Consider the following 18,565-nt stretch of genomic DNA (forward strand, 5'->3'; position numbering starts at 1 on the left):
TTTATTCTTCTACCAGATATTAAATGGGATGGAAAACAAGTTGAGAGTTTATATGTATGTGCGATAGTCCAAAATCGAAACATCAAATCTATACGAGATTTAAACGAAAAACATTTGCCCTTGCTGAAAAACTTGCTTACAAAGGGTTTGGTAATTAGTTTGAGTTGTTATTTAGAATAATTTTTAGTTTGTATTTGAAATAACAAATTGTAAATATTTAATTGTAAATATTAAAATAAAAGAAGCTAATTCCTTGTTTCGTTTAATAAAATTTTTTTATATCAGGAAGAAATTGTGAAAAAATATAGTGTGTCTTCTGATGAGATTCGTGCTTATTTACACTACTATCCATCCTACTATCATCTTCATGTTCATTATAACCACTTACAAGCCGATGTTGGAGGAATATCTGCTGAAAAGGCACATCTTTTAACAAATATCATCGATAACATTGAAAATATTGCCAGTGATTACTATCAAAAGAAAACTTTAACTGTTCTTTTAAGGGAACAAGATCCATTACTTTCTTTGTTAACAAACAATAAAGTCTGACGGTAATGATTTTACCAGATTAAAATCTATTAAACCCTGTTGTTGTTGTTTTTTCACATGTGTATTTTGTTTTTTTATTTACAGAATTTTGATCCTGTTAAGATTTAATATTTCATATCAATTGCTTTATATTTTTGTTTTAATGCTCTGAGATTTTTTTTAAAAAACAGTTTTATTTTGAAATATTTTTTTCTTTTTTAACAATAATTTTTTATAAGTTTTTCAAAAATAAATATTTAATGATGTCAGCAAGAGGACTCATATTATGTTTGAAAATTATCTTTGCATTTTGTGGGTCAGATTTTCACAGTGATAAAATCATTTCTACAATCACCTTTGGAAGCTGCAAGTAAGGTTTTATTGTTTTCTTTTAAAAGCATTTAGCTCATACTAAGCACTAAAGTATTCTATATGAGGTAGTTTGCTATTTCAGACCATCAACTATATGCTTTACCATTATATTATATTGTTTTTATTATTAGTTGTTTGCTTTTTAGCAAAAAAAAAAGAAACAATATAAAAATTTAATTTATTGTAGTAAAGAAGATCTTGACCAACCATTATGGATTAAAGTCAGGGAGCAATCTCCTGATCTTTGGATATGGTTAGGAGATGGTGATTCTCAATTTTTTTTTTTTTTTAATAAATTTTATAATAAGAAAAAAAAATGTTTTCTCTTTGTGTTTGATTCTTCAGCTTCTTGTTTCCTGATGTTTCATATTGTTGATTTTAATCTCGTGATCTGTTTAATATTGTTGATTGTATAATGTTGTTGAGTGCTTTCAAATAATTCTCTTGTAGCTGTGTATGCTGATACTCGAATACTTCCTTTTTTATGGGTGCATTCATCTCTTGAATCAATGAAAGATAAATTTAATCTACAAAAGCAAAATCCTAATTACAAAGTAAGTTCAGTTCTTTTTAATGCAAATGTTTTGTTGATAAATTATTGTTTTATATTTTGTGTGTAAAGAATAGAACAGGTTCCTCTTTTTGTTATTCTATTTTTGAAATTATAAGGTGATTGAAAGTAAGTTTTTTCATGCTGTAATTGAAATTACAGCAATTGAAATTAAAGAGGGGCTTTATTTTAGAGATTATTAGAAGATGGGGTTCCCATTATTGGTACATGGGATGATCATGATTATGGTTTGGATGGTGTTGGAAAAGTATTCAATTACTTTTATTTACTTTTTTTTTTAATCTTAAGTTTTATAGCTATTATATTCATAAATGATTTTTGTGCTAAAGTACAACATGGAAAGTTGTAAAAAAAATTTTTCAGAAAGAAAATTTTGATTTTTGATTTTGATTGATGATTGGATAAGAAAAACTTGGAGAAACAAAATTTCTGCAAAAAAAGTTTCTGCAAAATTCTTAAGGCATGTTTTTCATATTTTTCTATGGTAGCTCATTCAGTTTAAAACCATTATAAATTTTAATAATTGTAATAGGTAATTTTAGAAATCAATAGAAAAGTATTTGACTGATCAACATGATTTAAAATAAATTAAAAAACTGAAATCAACAATCAAAAAGCAATCATTATCATCACAAAAATATATAAAACAAATTTTGCAAACTTAAAAAACGAACATTTTTTCTAAAGTTGAAATAATAAATATATTATAAAGAAAAATTGAAATATCTTAAATTAAGAAAAGTTAAAAAAGGCAAATTACTATATAAACTTTATATTGCTTTGTAGGGGTATAAAAGATATATATTTTATATATACTTTCTATTGCTTAGTAGGGGTAAAACAGAGACAGTGACTTGTTCTTTGACATTAATTGCCAGCTTGATTGCCTGTTCCACATAGTCAATGATCATTCTCATCTCAGAGGCTGTCTTGAAGTTTGGTTGTAAGATGAGCTGAAAACATGATACATATGTAGTGGTTGTAAAGAGACATTCTCATATTCAGCTAATGATAGATGGTCAACAGTAAAATCATCTCACCTTTTAGGTTAAGATCAATACTACTGAAAAGTTATCATATCATAACTGCTTTTTGAAGAATTTTTTTGGCTTTGTCTAGGATTGAATTAAAGAGTGGCCTATAAATTATGCAATTCTTGCTCACTTATAGACAGTTGGTTAGAAGCTATTTGTGGTGAAGCCCTAATAAAATGATAAAGTTGAATTTTCACCATTTGGAGGATTGTCATCCAAAGAACAGCAAACTGATATTGTTGCAGTTTTTTTTACATCTGTCAATGATCCTACTTAATTTATAAAGAATAGCTAGTCTGTTTGTAAAAATAAATCAATCAAAAAGCTGTAAGTGAAGCAATCAAGTGGCAGATAATAAGTATGAAAGATTTCTTTAGATTAAGGTTGTCTAAGGAAAAATCCATGAAAAAGTGGAAGCATATTTTTAGTGATGAATGTTACTTTAAAGTAATAAACAGTAAAGACAAGGTTATTGAAAAAAAAAATTGAAGAGTATTTCCATTTGGAAAATAAATTCTAATCAAAAATTAAACTGAATCAAATAAAAAAATCAAATTGAAAGCTTCAAAATTAAAAGTCTTAAACTGATTTTAAATGAAAAACTGTTTGTTTTTGGAAACTACATGTTGTGAAACAATTTTTACTTTGCAAAAAGAGAAACTAAATCCAAATCCATATTCTATCTATTTCCTTTATTTGCACACATTCAGTGGCATAGCTTAAGGGCAGTAGATATCTGGATGCAGATGGAGATAGTGATGGAGTATTACTAATAAAAATTATGAGTTTTTAAGTAATTTTTACATTTCTAAACTTAAAATCACATCCATCTTATGAGTATTTGTTCTCATATTACTCTTTTAAAGCTTTGAACTTAAAGCATTCATCACACAAATAAAGATGTTTGAATTTAAAATGAGTGCAACAGATCAATATTGGAATTTTTAAGAGAATTCATTTAGAAAGTTTTTCTATGTTCCTTTTTATTGAGGCTTTTATTTACTTTAATTTTGTTGATTCCAAACATCTGTTTGTTTTACATGAACTTTTCTCTGTGTAGAAGGTTCTAAAATGCATGGTCTGCTTTTTTAAAAATATTTTTTTCAACCTTGATATTTTAGACATTTAAGTATCGGTTTCAGTCTCAAAATTTATTCCTGGATTTCCTTGAGGCTCCTATAGATAGTATTTTGCGAAAAAGAAAAGGACTCTATTCATCACACACCTATGGAAATGGTGATAAAGTTGTTAAGGTAATTTTTTGTGTGTTTGGAGTTTAAGTTGTAACATTTTTTTACTGTAATGAAATATCAATAATTTTTAAAAATTGTAAATACTTATTTATATGAATTTGTTTAAAAAGATTATTCTACTGGATGTAAGAAGTCATCATACTAGAGGTTGGGGTTGTGAGGTATTAGGAGAAGAACAGTGGAATTGGCTTGAAAATCAGCTAAATGATAATACCTCAAGTGTTATCTTTATAGGATCAGGAAAACAGGTTGGAAGTTTGAATGTCAAAATTCAAAAAAATGAATGAAATTATAAAACAAAAGGATAAATGAATAAAATGATAAAACTCAATGTTATATTTATGTTTTTCATTACGCATTAATTAAATTAATGCAACATGGCTCTCTCTTTTATTCATTTCAAAGTTAATTTTAATCTAAAAGAAGCATCAAATCAATAAACTAACAAACTTTTAGATTTTTTTTGCCAATGTATGTTTTCATATTTCTACTTATTACTTATAATTTGAATTGTATATGTTTCAATCTTCTAACCTCTCTTAGGTACTATCTGATATACCCTTCATTGATAAGTGGATGAGTTGTGAATCTGATTTAGACAGATTAATTTGGTTGGTCCAAAAGCGATCTGGGGTGAGAATATTTAGTTTAAAAGTCAAGAAATTTAAAAATCTACATCAAAACAGATATAAAGTAATAATACTCTATGAAATGCATCTCATTGCTGAAAAACTATTCTTAGGTTTTATTTTTAAGTGGTGATGTGCACTTCTCTGAAGTAAATTGTTTAAATGCATCAAGTACAGGTATGTTTAACACAATTCTAAACTTTTTTTTTTTTTTTTTTTTTTTTTTTTTTTTTACATACATTCAAACAACCTATAAGTGTAATAGAAAAAATGCTCGTAGTTTAAATGCTTTTTTCCGTTTAGGCTACCCCCTTTATGAGGTGACATCAAGTGGCCTGACTCATTCCTGTTCTGCTTCTTTATTACCTACTGGTGTGTGTGAATGGACATTAAAGTATGTGTTCATTTTTTGTTAATAGGTTACCCAGTCTATGAGTTCACATCCAGCGGTATGACTCATACATGCTCATTTCCTAGACCAAAATCGTTTTGCACTTGGACTTTACAGTAAGTTATTTGAGGTTTATTAACAAATTTTATTAGCAAAGTTTATCGACAAAGTTTAGTACTTTGTAATGTTACTTGGGTTTACTACAAGTTAAAGTTATTTATGTGTCAGAAGTTATTTTTTTTTTAAATGCTGAAGTGCTAGATGTATTAAACAGTTTTCATTTTATTTAGATTATTTAATTTAAGTAGAGTACAGTTGATGAAATAGATTATACTTTTGTTTTACATGTTTTAATTTTATTAATGAAAAATGAAAAATAACTTTAAGCATATTTTGTTACATGCTATCTTTGTTTCATTCTTCAGAACAATTTTTTTTTGCGGGGAGGGGGGGGGAGGTATGGATGATGGAAGGAAAAGCTTGCTGTATTTAGATATTTACACTTAATTTTTGGTATCTAATTTTTTTTTTAATTTAACTGTTTTGAAGTTTGTATTATTAACTAAACATAAGTGATAAAAATCTGCAGTGTATTAAAATAACAGTCTAAGTGCAAAGTCTTTTGAGTTGTAAAAGACTCATTCAGAATGCACAACTCATTCATCATCACAGAACTCATGCACGCAGAACTTCTATTCAGAAACTTTCTCATTATTTCCAGGATTTATTGGGCTATCAAGTTGTTCCTATCCAAATTTTAACAAAGACAACATACAAGAACATTTAAACATTCATTCAGAAATCATATGACAGTTTTTGAATAGTTAATAGTTTTTGGTAATTTTAATAAAGATTTTTGAAACTTGAACAGTGAAATTTTAAAAATGATTTTTAATGATGCTAAAAATCATCTTATTGTTATTATAGGAATGTTGTTGCATCTCGTTATCGAGTTTCAAATGTTGTTACTGATAAAAGTTTTGGTGTGATACAGATTGATTGGAATTCTTTTCCTGTAAGCTTAGCATTGGAGAATCTTGATTTGTATTGTTCTTATCTGATATTAGACCATAATATTTATAGAGATGCACCCATTATTAATGTGTTTATTAAATATTAGTGTGTAGTACACAAGACAATTAAGTGGTTGATCTTTATCCAATTTCCTTATTGATAAGATTTTCTTCCCTTTTTTTTTTTTTTTTTGGGGGGGGGGGGGTTATTTTTTATCTTTTTGTTTAATACACTTGGTATTTATATAAATTTTTAAATTAGCTTATTTTTATTTAATTTTATTTAGGTAAAATTTACTTTTAAATTAGTGGGTGAAAAAGGCGTTATCTCTCAGTTTTTATTATCTTCAGATGACCTTATACAGGTAATTGAAATAAAATTTGAATTGAACTGTATATGAAATTAGAGCAATCAATACACTAAAAGATACACTTAAAATGTGTTTATTTTTTATTTTATTTATTTGCATTGTATATTTGTTTGTTCAATATATAATATGGTAGTGGCTCCATTGTAATTGGTAAAAAAAATCTTCTTTTGTTTGTATTCTTTGGAGTAAGTACTAGAATATAATTAGAGAACTATTGTTGTGTTTTCACTTTAGCAGTTTTCTCTCTAGCTTTTCTTCATTCAGAACAGAACTGCTGGCAATTAAAACTCATTATATAAAAGTATATAATTATTTATTCATTTGCTATTTAGATAACTATAGACTGAGTGATAACAAGGGTTCTTGAATTTTGATAGTATTGTCTTTTACATAACTTGACTGTTTGTAACAATTCCTTCTGACAGAGGAGAAAGGTAGGAGTGGTAGCATGGGTTTAGTTGATATGTTGCTATTCCAAAGGGAAGGAAAAAATCAAAAATGGTTGTTAGGCAAAGAAACAAGCATGGTAAAAGACTAGAGACAGCAAATGTAAAGTTATTTGACTCTGAAGTGTTAGCTGTGATTAGTTCATTATAAAGTCAGACTGTTAAAGTACTTTGCAACAAAACAGCAGTTTGTCTTTGTTGCATTGCCATCAACCCTATGCTACCTCAGAAATAGTTCTTGACAAGTATCACACTAGGGCTTTGTAACACACCAGGCATCCTTTCACAACACTGTGAATTCCATAAAATCTTCCAACAGTTTAGAAACATAGGACTGTGACTGTGGCTGCATTGCTGGCCATGAGAAGGTGAGGAGGTTTGAAAGTTTAGTGTAATAACACCACCATGATTTTGTAATAAGGCAACCTTTACTACAGTTAATCTAGCTGTTGCAACATTAACTCCTATATCAGCAGAAAGACGATATTTTGATATTTTTGGTTGCTCTTTGATAGTGTTTATGTTAATTTGATTGTGGCGAATAATTAGTTATTAATTTCTGAACTATTAATTTGATCTTATTTTTTAGGATTTTCAATGTTCTAAGTTTTAGTGGTAATTTTATAGTATAATATTATATAATAATATTTGTGATGATAATGTTAAAATATTAGAAGGTGGGAAAAGGCTGTTTTAAAAAATTAGCACAGCTCTTAAATGAAAATAAAAAATCATAAAACAAAGTTGTAAAAATTTTTGGATAATGTTGCTGCAATGTCCAGACTATTATTCCAAATGATAAAGTTACTGGAAAAATGTATAAAAAAATAATATAACAAAATTACTGGAAATGCGTTTAATGAACCACCTGGTTATTGTCCTATAGTTTTATGACTGAATTGTGCTCATGTTTTTCTAAAAGTAAAAGCTAATCCCAAACTATCAAACTAACTCTTGATTTAATGCAATATATTATAGCAGTTGTCGAGGAGTGCAGAAAGAGTAACCAGAAGCAAAAAATTATCCACTAAAGACTTGAACTTTGATAAAATCTTCTATTTACTGATGAAAGTAAATGTAATATATTTAGAAGGGAAGATTGTGGAAAAATTTGCCAATGCTAAAATAATGAAATGAATCCAAAAAACTTGATTTCAACAATCATGCATGGAAGTGGTAATGTAATGATTTGAGATGCAATAGCATCCTCTTGGGTTGGTGAATTAGTGTTTATATTAGAGTATGGCCAGTACCAACAGATTAACAAAAATCTGTTAGCAGCTTGGATTTTTGATTCTTCTTGGATTTTCAAGAAGGGCAATGATCTAAAGCATAAATAAAAGTTACTGAAGAAGTGGCCATGTATGTAGCACCAAAATAACTCCATTCATCTCCACACTCACTGTGATCACCCCCAATTGAACTTGGAAAGAATTGGAAAATTTGTGAAAAACTAAAAGTTCAAAAATATAAAATTTCTAACAACTATGTTTAATGATTTAAGTCGGAATGGGTATAAGTTATTCCAGATACAAAAAAAATTCCTTTTGATATCAATAAACAGGAGAAAGCAAAGTGCTTTTAGGCAAAAGGAGGTTCAGCATAATCTTAATTTAATTTTTTATACATAAATTATGTACTGTTTGTTTTGACTATCAAAATAATGTAGACTTTTTTGACAAGAGTTTTAAATGAAACCTTATTTCTATTTCATTTTCATTAATTTTGTCATCAGTTTTTACTTTGCTTTACGTATAAGTATATACATTTATATATGCACAGTGTAATTTATTATTTCTAACTTCTTATACATGTGGTATTTGTTGCAGCAATCTAGACTGCTACATATATTAGTTGTTTTCTCATTTGTACACATACTTGATCTTTAGCGTCGCCATCCAATTGCTTGTCCAGCAGCATCAGAACAGCCCAACTATTATTGGAAGCGTGTATTCTGGATCACTGTTATTTCAGTTGGAGTTTTGTCAATTTTAATATGTTTAAGGTAATTTTTTCTCCTTTAATTATGCACAGCTATGAGTTATGTAAATCCAGCATGTATTCAAAAAGTATGCAGACAGACGAACAGAAAGTTCGAAACATAATTCAGTTTTCATGATTTTTAAATTTGTTCAATCGAAGTTGAACAAATCAAGTCCTTACAGGTCCTAACAGTTCTAGTTGTTAAAAAGGACACCAGAATCTTCGGCTCTTCTGCATACTGAAAATCTGCTCAATGAAACTTATTCGAAACTTATAAACGAATTATCGGAAATAAGAATAAAGTCTAGAAGAACCAATTACAGACGAGATTTTTTCTTTTTGTACTGTAGATTAAATCTAGTTTTAAATTTGGTTAGATTTGATAAGAACATATCCAGGCTAGACTACTTTTTTTGGTCATGTCTATAATTATGTAAACGGATTTGTCTTTATTATTAGGATCGCATTTTTACTGAGCCGTTTGATTATGCTTCATCTAATAAAAGATCTTGACATGAAGATCAAAAGGCGCATTAAGAAAATTCGCATGCTCCTTCCGCGTTCGGCGCCTTGGAAAAAGCAACATCCCAAAACACATTTGGACTGAAGTTGTTTTTAGAAAATATTTGTAAAAGATATTTTTTATAGATTTTTTTTGGATTTTTTTTTTTTTTGTCTTTTCTAATAGTTTTTATAAATCTCAGAAATATTTTTGTTCAAAGACACTGCTGTATGTCAGAATTCCAATAGTGAGCTTATTGCCCGCCATTTAACTTATAAATTCTTATTATGTACATTTTAATTTATAAATTCTTATTATGTAAATTTTTTTATAGATTAGATTTTTATTGTATTGGTTTTACAAGACTGTGCAAATTTTAATTGTCAAAATTTAGTAGTTAATATATTAGGTAATTTTAAAAACAATTTTTGTTTTTAGACCTAATATTTCTTATAAATTTTTAATATTTTATTTTTTTATTAAACTGATATTTTTTAGATATTGTTTGTTTTGTTTCGTTTTAATTCTTATTTTGTTACTTAATATAAAGAGAAAAATCTGTTTAATGAAATATGTTCAGAAATGCTAGATGTTTTGTCAACAGTCCAAAGTTCTGTCATCATTAATCGATCAATTTAAATATCTTCGTAAATGATCACAAGGGTTTAAGAATAAAATCTTTTTCTTCTTATGTTTAAAATAAAGAGCGAAATGGAGTCAGAGTTTGATTGCACAGCTCTACAAGCAAAAAGTTAAAAACAGATGTTCCTAAATAATTTGTAGCTGCATGATACAGGGCTATTAAAACTTTGCATTTTTACGGCACACAATAATATAGTTCAAGTAATGTTATCTAATATATATATATAACACATAAAAGTTATAAATTCTTTAAACAACTCTAAGAAAAGGCTACACGATCACAGAAAGTAAAATTCTTTCATGGTTACTTTAAATGTCCTTCTCATAAATGTTTGATGTTGTAGTCAGCAGGGGCGTGTACAGGAATTTTTTTGGGTAAGTCGCAGTTTTAACCCCCCCTCCCCCTCCCCCCAAAAAAAAAAAAAAAGTTAAATTTTAGCATCCCCCTCCCCCCCCCCCTTCCTCATTCACAAACGCATATATGAGGTAAGACGGCTTAGCAATCGCCCGATATTTTATCGCACATGATGCTAACCATTATCAAACATCATCGCTTCGCACGCTATCTATTTTTAGAAGAAAATGATGATAACCATAGTCAGCACCAACGCTTAACAATTACACACGACCTATTCTTATATGAAGCAAAAAAAAATTGTTGAAAAACTGTCTAAACTTTATGTTTAAGAAATGTTTAATAAATACTCACTAAACAGGGTGTATGTACCAAGGGAAGTCCAAATTTTATTTTTAATGTTTAAAACCCTTTCTTTCTTTTTATATTTTTTAAAATGCAAGTAATTAAAAAGATACACAGCTTTGTATAAAATAGTTGGGGATGTCCATTGATATATTTTGATATATGCTTGTTGTTAATTACAGTCTTCTCCTCCTGATGATAAATATCAATAGAATTTGACTAAAACTTTACTCAGGGTGTAATTGAAAAGGGAAGTCCGGAATTTGTTCTCTAAGAAATAATTACTTTTATTTTTTTTAAATTAACAAAAGAAAATATTTAAAAAATGAAGTACCTTATAACTTAATAAAAAAAGGTATGTCCATTCAAGTTTCTTATTAATTTGTTTAAGTCAAAAATTAAAACAACCTCCGTTTAAATATATAAATCGTTTTTTTTTTTTTTCAATAAACTTTAGACCGTTCTCGATTTGACAAGCACTATGCGCGAGGTTAGAATTATTTAATTCTATCTCCTATTTTAAAAGTTGGGAGAAAATGAGTTATTAATTTTAGTAAGTAATGATTACTTCTAAAATGCGCTCTATTTTACAAGTTTTTTTCTAATTTGTTTAAACATAAATTATTTAAAGCATAAGTTATTATTTCTTTAAAAATTAAGACTAAGTTTTTAAATAATTTTTACTTTAAGAAAAAAATCAAAAACTTTCTCCCAACATTTAAACTTGGAGATAGAACAAAATAATTCTAACTTGGCGTATAATAAAATACTAAACCGTAAATCTAACTGTTATCCCGGATTAATAACTTCTTACCATCCGTTCGAACAGTTAACCTTGTATAGTTTGCTTAATTATTGCTTTAGTTTATTATAATTATTCGCTCTGTTTGCTTTTATCTACCGACGCATCATATTTACTTAACGAAATATTGAAGTTGTGAAAAAATATGTATATATACATATTTTGGGTATGTCCAGCGACGTAGCAGACATCCCCTAGACACGCCCCTGGTCAGTGATACATGACAAAACTTAGTTGTTGTAGCCTGGGTGGCTAAAACCTCTCTTACGTCTGTCATTGAGAGCTAAAATAATAGTGGATAATAGTGGCTTCAATGGCATTCGCATTGAACTTACCAATAGCTTCGTGTTTCAAATCAATAAACTATTTGATGCGAAGAAAAAAAAATACAGTCTGTACTTTTACTGTTACATTGCACATTGCCTAAGCCATATATGAGGTTTTGAATTAACTTATTTTTTCTGCAAAATCATTATCTAGCGTTTATCCGAAGCAGGCTATAACAAGTGTCTAAAATTTGCCTTCAACTTCTTGAGTTGAGTGTTGATCTATGTTACACTGGTATTAACCTAATTTATCATCCTTAAGAGGTTTTATGATATTTTCACAAGTTCTTCGTGACACTAACTTCTTATAATTTTTTTTAGATATATTAAGTGTCCTTTGCAAAGATATGCTATCATCCATTTACTGGTTGTTATTTCTGTCGTACTTTTGTCTAGAGCATCAACATCAAATTTTAAAAAATCAATTTTTCATTAGGTACCACATATCCATGTATACCTTTTTTAAAATTTGTATAGCCAAAACTGTAAATAAGAAAAAGTTCAGATTAAAGTGGACCCACTAAATAAATTCAGATTTGGAAAAATGTTAGCAGGGGGAAAACCATTGGAAAACTTTAAGAATAGAGACAAGCCAACTTTTTAACACAATATAGGTAAATAACATTTACATGTATTTAAAAGGTTTCTTTTAAAACTTAAGCAGTTTTAAGAATATTTATACTTTGTGTATGTCCATTAATGCTGCCCAATAGAATCAGCTGACCACTCTTGCCATTAAAGATATTTCTCATCAGATCTTCTTATATACCACGCTGATTTTAAACATAATTATCTTTCAAAACAATGAGCAAAGGTGAAAACTCAAAAATCATAACACGTGACCTTGTCGTTTTTTCCCGTCTTAAGTTTTTAAAACTTACTTGAAGAATTTTGAAAAAATCTGATAAAAATGGAACAAATTTGTTAAAAGTTTCTAAAGTTCAATAGAATTTTTAATACTTCAAAAAATTTATATGAAGTTCGAAAAAACGCTTCGAAAACTTTTGAAGTTCGTTTCGTATCGCTTAAGTTAAAAACTCTTCAGAAGATATCATTTAAATTACAGATTATGAATTGGCAATAAATTTTTTTTAATATTCACATCTATCTTTATAACGTAAAATATTTGCTTCAAAACACAAGCTTGATATTTATGTATCTGATGTCATAGACTGGTATAAGATATCCAATAGTATTCTTTTTATATAAAAAAGAAAACCTACCTTGGAGAATTTTCACATAAAAAAGTTGATTAAAACAAAAATTCTTGCAAATATTCATGAAAATTCAAAGGTTTAACAGTTACAAAATTCCTTTTTACAGGCTGATATTTATGATGAAGGGTTTTAGGGATATTCTAGAATCATTAGAGCAATAGAAAAATGTTTCGCAACTATGCGTAAGGAACATATTTTTCAAAAACATTTTTGAGGCTGAAATTGAAAGGAGAAATTTTTCAAAAAAGAAAAATATACAGATGGTTGAAGACATAAGAAAAAGACCCAAAATTGTAAACCAATATCAGGGGGGTCAATTTCGAAATTTTTTCGAAATTGACCCACCCTAATATAGGCTTCTCTTTAACTATTTGTTAAATTCATAAACTTTTTCTTTTAACAGAAATTTCTGTTTTTTATCTTTTAAATTTTGGATTTTGGAACTTTAAACATATTAGCTACTCTTGAATGTTTTTGATTTTCGGTTGTTTACGAGACCATGAAAACAAATATTTTCTAACATGAAATGTAAATATCAATAAAAGGTGTGCAAAAATTATGTTTTATTTCATTGACATACTTCTCTGTGAGGCTACAGAAAATCGTCTATAAGAAATGATTTAAAGACACCTTTTTCTTAAGAAAAAAAGGTTTAAAGAAACCTTTTTTCTTAAGAAAGCTGCGATTTCTCTGTATTTAAATAGTTTAACTCAGAATGACGTCATCACTGCAATTCTAAGGGCGGCAATTTTAAAGGGCTCTGTAGTTAACTTATGTTTTTGTCAAAAGTAACTCAAACTACCGAATAAAAAAGGGTACACAGCTGAAAAAAAAACATAACAAAGTATAATTCAGATGAAACTATTTTATGTTACTCATAGCCAGATTTTTTTTCTATATAAAACCAAATTTTATTTAGGAAATTCTTTGTCAAAAACGATTCAAATCATTGGAATGCTTCAAAGTTTCTTTTATTAGAAAATAACTTTTCTTGTGAAAATATGAGCAAAATAGAAATGGTGATTATTTATTAAAGAGAAACATTTTAATCAGAACATATGGTTTGTGTGATCCCAGTCATCTGCCACACTGTAAATATTAATAATACACATAAGCAGTATTAATTTGAAAATCTCAAACCATTTTTTCCCCTTCAATTTGAAGTATAACAATGATTTTTAAATGATTTCTATGAAAATGTATATATAAGATTTTTCAAATCATCAAAAATAAAAAAATAAATAATAAAACTTTGCTAAAAATAAACTATTTAAATGCAAATAACTTTTTTAAACTTTTAAGAAATTTTACCCAAAGACTTAAATAAAAATTTCAATAATGCTTTTCAAATAAATAAGAAATTTGTACATATTACACTGCAAACAAAAAAACTGCATTGTGCTTTCAAAGATACTTTCTTCTCCTATGTATAAGTTTGCATAAGTGGTGTTTCATGTAACAATTTGGACTCTTTTTAGGTACATCATAAAAACATGCTGAAACCATTTTATTGCAGATTTCATTTTAAAGTCACTAGCTATTTTTTAAGAAAAAAAATGCTGGCATTTTTTAAAAAACAACTTGCAGGAATCTAACAATTAGATTTCAAAAATCAACAAGCATTCATTAAAGATGCTGACTGCATTTATTTTTGTTTTTTATTTATAAGAGACTTAGTTTTTTCTATTTGTTTATTTTTTATACCTGATACATGAACAAACATGCATGGCAGTGAAATTTCCTCTTTATGCAGTCTACGCAAAGAAAAAGTTTTTTTTTCGCTTTCATTTTCATGAAGTTCATGTACGTTTGACTTAGGAATACTACTTAAAACGTCTTGCAGAAATACATTTGCTATTTCTGTAATTGGAAATTTTATACCACCCATTGAACTCTGGCCACTTGAGTATATTTTAAAACTATGAAAGTTTCTTTGAACAGCTCTATATTCTGAATTGTCATTTAAAACCTCTCTCCAGATTGCAAACCCTGATGCAGGATCTGCCAGACAGATCTGAGCTGCAATAACTTCTTTCTTTTTATTGTGCATCAAAATGATACCAGGAACACCTTTTTTTAAATAAGTCCATGTTTCATCATCATTCATAGCTTGTGTATATAAAGTTGCAACTGTTGGGCATATTATCACAGTATTTGTTAAAGATGATAAAGCCAGTTTAATTTTAAATACTTCACTATCTTTTAATCTGAAATCATTATCAAATGGATCCTCTTCCATCATAATATTATTTTTTCTCTAAAAAAAAAAGATGTCTTTGAAATTTTATATACAGATATATAATCTATTGCCAAATATAATATCTACATATTGCATTTACACTACATGCTACAGATATTAGACATACATAAATATTACAGGTACATACACAATTTATTGACATACTTTTTATGTTTATATACCATCTTAATCTTTTATCAACTTTCATATTAGAGCATAAAACCACTCGGTTCCATATAAATTTTACTAATAATTATATTTATGTTTATCAACTGTTTAAAAAATGTAAAATATCTCTTAAACATTGAATATAAATGTTTTTAAGGTGCTTTCAATATATATATATATATATATATATATATATATATATATATATATATATATATATATATATATATATATATATATATATATATATATATATATATATATATATTGAAGCCATGTTTTACAACTCATTTTAAAATATCTACGCTCAGTTTGATTAATTTCGTTCTATCTTGTATCGTTGTTTATTATCTTTTCAGTGCGTTAGAAAGTGTACAACTTTGTATTTTTACCATTTCGTTTATTAATTTCTAAAAAAGTTTGGTTTTAAATTTCAATGGTCACACGACTCCGAATTAAGTTTATGTCGTTTATTTGTTAACGCTTGAGCTTTCTATTTGATACTTTATTTGCTATTAGCAATTGTTGTTTTGAGACTAAACATACAAAGATTTAAGCTAAGGAACAACTTAACATACCACAGTTTCCATAGCTTCTTCATTTATCTCAATCTTTTTTTTTTTTAATTTAAACTTTCAACTGGAATTCGCCTTTAAGACCAATAAAATAAAACCATATTTATAATTCCGACGAATGAACTAATTGTTTTTTTCCTCGTCCTCTTTTAAAAACTTTTATTGCTCATGGGGTTTTGCAGCAGCTGAAGAGCGTAGACTGTGAACAAAAAGTCAGGTGAGTTCAGTGCACTGTTTAGAGTTTTAAGACCCAGATCAAACAATTCTTCGTGGGTCATCTTTAACAAGCAGTCTCCTATTGTTTTCACACTTGCAGTCGCGTCAGAGGCGATTTAAATTTTCCCAACCATGCTGGAGCTTTTACAGACGCGATCTACTTTTAAACAGGCGTATAAATTATAACAGTCGGTCAATTTGAGGCTTTCATTTTTAATCATATTGAATTTACAAGTCAGTTGTATGCTTTACTTTTGAACAATTTTGTTTTCTTTAAATGCTTAGTTCAGGTGCCCATCAGTGGTGTCATCGCACCGGGTGAAAGCAACTAAGTACGAAAATAAAATAAACTACGTAAAATTATAAACAAAACTAATTTGATAAGTTTGCTGCTTGAAGGATAAGATTTAATTTATAATTGATAACAGTTCAAAAAATTATGCAGCGATGTAACAAGACTAAATTTAATTAGAAAAAACGTACAAATAAATTTAGATGCATTTGATGCATTTGATGCATTTGATTTGATTTCCTAACCTCGAATTCGGTTGTTTTTATACCTAAACCATTCGTAACTTTATTCATGATTTTTAATACCAATATTTATTTTCTATTTTTTAGTATTGAAAGAGTTGAAAAGGCTTTTTGAAATTTCCGTATAAATTAAATCTGCGTTTTGAACCGATAAAAAACAAGACACCGTTTTTTTCTCATTAAAAAGTATATTTTCTCTTAAACTTGTTTTCTAAAGGACAATCAATAGCAAGAAATGTTGTTTCTTTTATGGTAACACAAAGCAAAATATTGACATATTTAGCTATTGGGTTAAAATTTTTGTGTCTCGTAACCAAATAAAACTGTGCATGTCAATATAATTTTGTATTGCCATAATTACCAATCATTTTTATAGATTTCGTCGATCATTTATATCAAACAGTTCCTAGTTTTTTCGCGAAGCAATAATTCCATCTGCCCCATCTTCCTGTTTATTTCTAAACAAAAACTAAAAAAAAAAAGGATAAAAGAACTTAATGAAGACAAAAACATTTGAAAAAAAAAAGTCTGGATGGAAGCATTTTGATACTCATCATATTATTGATGAAGAATAAGGTGACTGACATTTTGATTTAAGATAACCTTTTCTTAATAGTGAGATTAATAATGGGGTTAAAGATGAAGGAGATTAAATCCATATACAAACTCCTTGGTTTAGCAACAAACGTTTTTTCTAAATCTATTCTGCCAAAACTTGTTTAAAAAGGAATTATGAAAGATTATACAAACTAAAAGTATTATACTTTTACATATTTACATTAAATTTCAGTTTTACTTAAACAATCAAAAATGGGAAGGGGCAGGCGCATGCGCAATCGCCACTGGATGTTCAACTAAAAAAAGAGCTTTACGTTTTTCTTTGAATATCTTCTTGTGCAGACTCTTGTCGTAACTCGCTCGTTACTCACTTGTAACTCTCTAAAACTAACTTTTACATATTGAAATCTACTTCCAGCGAGTTAAGAAAAATAGAAAAAGCTTGGCTTGGAGATCCTGATAAAGCGACTTTTGAGTTTTTAAACTTTTGGCCAATATATTGTTCTTATTTTCTGATGTACCCGATTTGTTAAAAAAAAACCTTTGCCAAAACATTTTTGAAATAAGTAGAAACTGCGTATTATATCACGCTAGAGCAACCATAAGTTAACCGCAAGTTAAAAGCTGTTGGTTGTAGTAGTTGACGACAACGTAATTAGCATGAAATAATATCAACTATGAAATAAACTTTAATGAAAACTCGTTAAAAGTGAAGCACTCCTCATTTTATCCTACTCGAGAATGCAAACGCGGTTCTTTTTCGAATTTTTTTTTAACAATTTACAAAATGAAAAATCCGCAAGTTTTCCATTATTTTCTCGATGTAGATCGAGATTTAAATAAAAATTATGTGATTATTCTGGCTGAGAGAGGTCTGATGGAAACCAGTGGAATTAGGGCAGTTAAATTTACTGATTTCTCTTCAGAGGATACAGACTTTGTTTAAATGTTTAAATAACACAATAATATTGCGCATTAGGAAAATTGAAGCAAAATCTTTATTATAGTTTTATATAGTTTTTCGCTTTTCTTTATAGTGTTTTTTATGATTTTTGGTTGAATAAAAATAGCGATGAATTATGATTTTTTTTTTTTACGGGAACAATTTATATTAGTAATGCTCTTTTAGCTAGATAATTTAAACATAAATAAGGTCCAATTATACTTTAAAAAGACACGGTTTTAAACACGCTTTACCTGTTTTTTCAGCGTTATTTACTTTTAGTAAAGAGTAAAGCTGAAAGTTGAGAAAAGTCAGAAAATAACTTAATGCGCAGTATTTGATCAGGTTTTTCATAAAGGTTTTTACATCAATATTGGAACTAATCTTTTTTGAAATCATTTGCAATTCGTTTTATATATCCAACTATATTAAAATAATCTCCAACTATAATAGAATCTCCAGCTATAAAGAAATAATGTACGGGAGAAATTAGTTTAACAAAAACCGTAAAGTAAAAAAATCTAAAAGAATCTAAAGTTTAAGATTTGA

The 18,565-nt window shown here is 27.9% G+C and overlaps 3 protein-coding genes and 1 long non-coding RNA gene across 9 annotated transcripts; 2 read left to right on the top strand and 2 right to left on the bottom strand.

Moving 5' to 3' along the window:
* Positions 1 to 3: 3 nt before the first annotated feature.
* LOC149875876 (m7GpppX diphosphatase-like) lies at positions 4 to 589 on the top strand (the record flags this gene model as incomplete). Its single annotated transcript, XM_090076096.1, has 2 exons — positions 4 to 150; positions 286 to 589. Coding segments are annotated over 2 exons (414 nt in total), but the record flags the coding sequence as incomplete, so codon positions are not given.
* Positions 590 to 624: 35 nt separating this feature from the next.
* Positions 625 to 9,262, top strand: LOC145181680 (uncharacterized). 6 transcript variants are annotated; one of them, XM_090076092.1, is made up of 13 exons: positions 625 to 901; positions 1,091 to 1,167; positions 1,354 to 1,457; positions 1,647 to 1,721; positions 3,630 to 3,761; positions 3,872 to 4,009; positions 4,305 to 4,394; positions 4,504 to 4,567; positions 4,694 to 4,784; positions 5,709 to 5,796; positions 6,082 to 6,159; positions 8,501 to 8,616; positions 9,054 to 9,262. In XM_090076092.1, the coding sequence occupies exons 1-13, from the start codon at positions 792 to 794 to the stop codon at positions 9,199 to 9,201; spliced, it is 1,311 nt and encodes a 436-aa protein (XP_089932218.1). In that variant the 5' UTR covers positions 625 to 791; the 3' UTR covers positions 9,202 to 9,262. The 6 variants fall into 6 exon arrangements, 4 of the variants coding, with proteins under 4 accessions (XP_089932218.1, XP_089932219.1, XP_089932221.1 ...); XM_090076093.1 differs by lacking the exon at positions 4,694 to 4,784 and adding an exon at positions 4,810 to 4,897; XR_016448991.1 differs by lacking the exons at positions 6,082 to 6,159; positions 8,501 to 8,616; positions 9,054 to 9,262 and adding an exon at positions 4,810 to 4,897 and having other exon boundaries at positions 4,694 to 4,710; positions 5,709 to 5,795.
* A 3,413-nt stretch (positions 9,263 to 12,675) lies between these two features.
* Positions 12,676 to 15,084, bottom strand: LOC149875877 (uncharacterized). The gene has a single exon (XM_090076099.1). The coding sequence runs from the start codon at positions 15,023 to 15,025 to the stop codon at positions 14,429 to 14,431; it is 597 nt and encodes a 198-aa protein (XP_089932225.1). The 5' UTR covers positions 15,026 to 15,084; the 3' UTR covers positions 12,676 to 14,428.
* A 684-nt stretch (positions 15,085 to 15,768) lies between these two features.
* On the bottom strand, positions 15,769 to 17,147 carry LOC149875878 (uncharacterized). The gene is made up of 2 exons (XR_016448993.1): positions 16,465 to 17,147; positions 15,769 to 16,309 (listed from the first exon to the last, which is right to left on the bottom strand). It is a non-coding gene; the product is annotated as an uncharacterized LOC149875878 (long non-coding RNA).
* Between the last annotated feature and the right edge of the window lie 1,418 nt (positions 17,148 to 18,565).

Source organism: Hydra viridissima, unplaced genomic scaffold, assembly GCF_058129835.1.
Source record: "Hydra viridissima isolate aposymbiotic clone 2 unplaced genomic scaffold, HvirCarnegie_v1 scaffold_123, whole genome shotgun sequence".
Classification (NCBI taxonomy): domain Eukaryota; kingdom Metazoa; phylum Cnidaria; class Hydrozoa; order Anthoathecata; family Hydridae; genus Hydra; species Hydra viridissima.

Excerpts from the sequence above, each read along its gene's own strand:
- LOC145181680 (XM_090076092.1), top strand. The coding sequence starts at position 792 with ATGATGTCAGCAAGAGGACTCATATTATGTTTGAAAATTATCTTTGCA. Across the intron at positions 1,722-3,629 it reads GTTTGGATGGTGTTGGAAAA|ACATTTAAGTATCGGTTTCA; the intron begins GTATTCAATTAC and ends TTGATATTTTAG. Across the intron at positions 4,568-4,693 it reads TTTAAATGCATCAAGTACAG|GCTACCCCCTTTATGAGGTG; the intron begins GTATGTTTAACA and ends TTTTCCGTTTAG.
- LOC149875877 (XM_090076099.1), bottom strand. The coding sequence starts at position 15,025 with ATGATGGAAGAGGATCCATTTGATAATGATTTCAGATTAAAAGATAGT.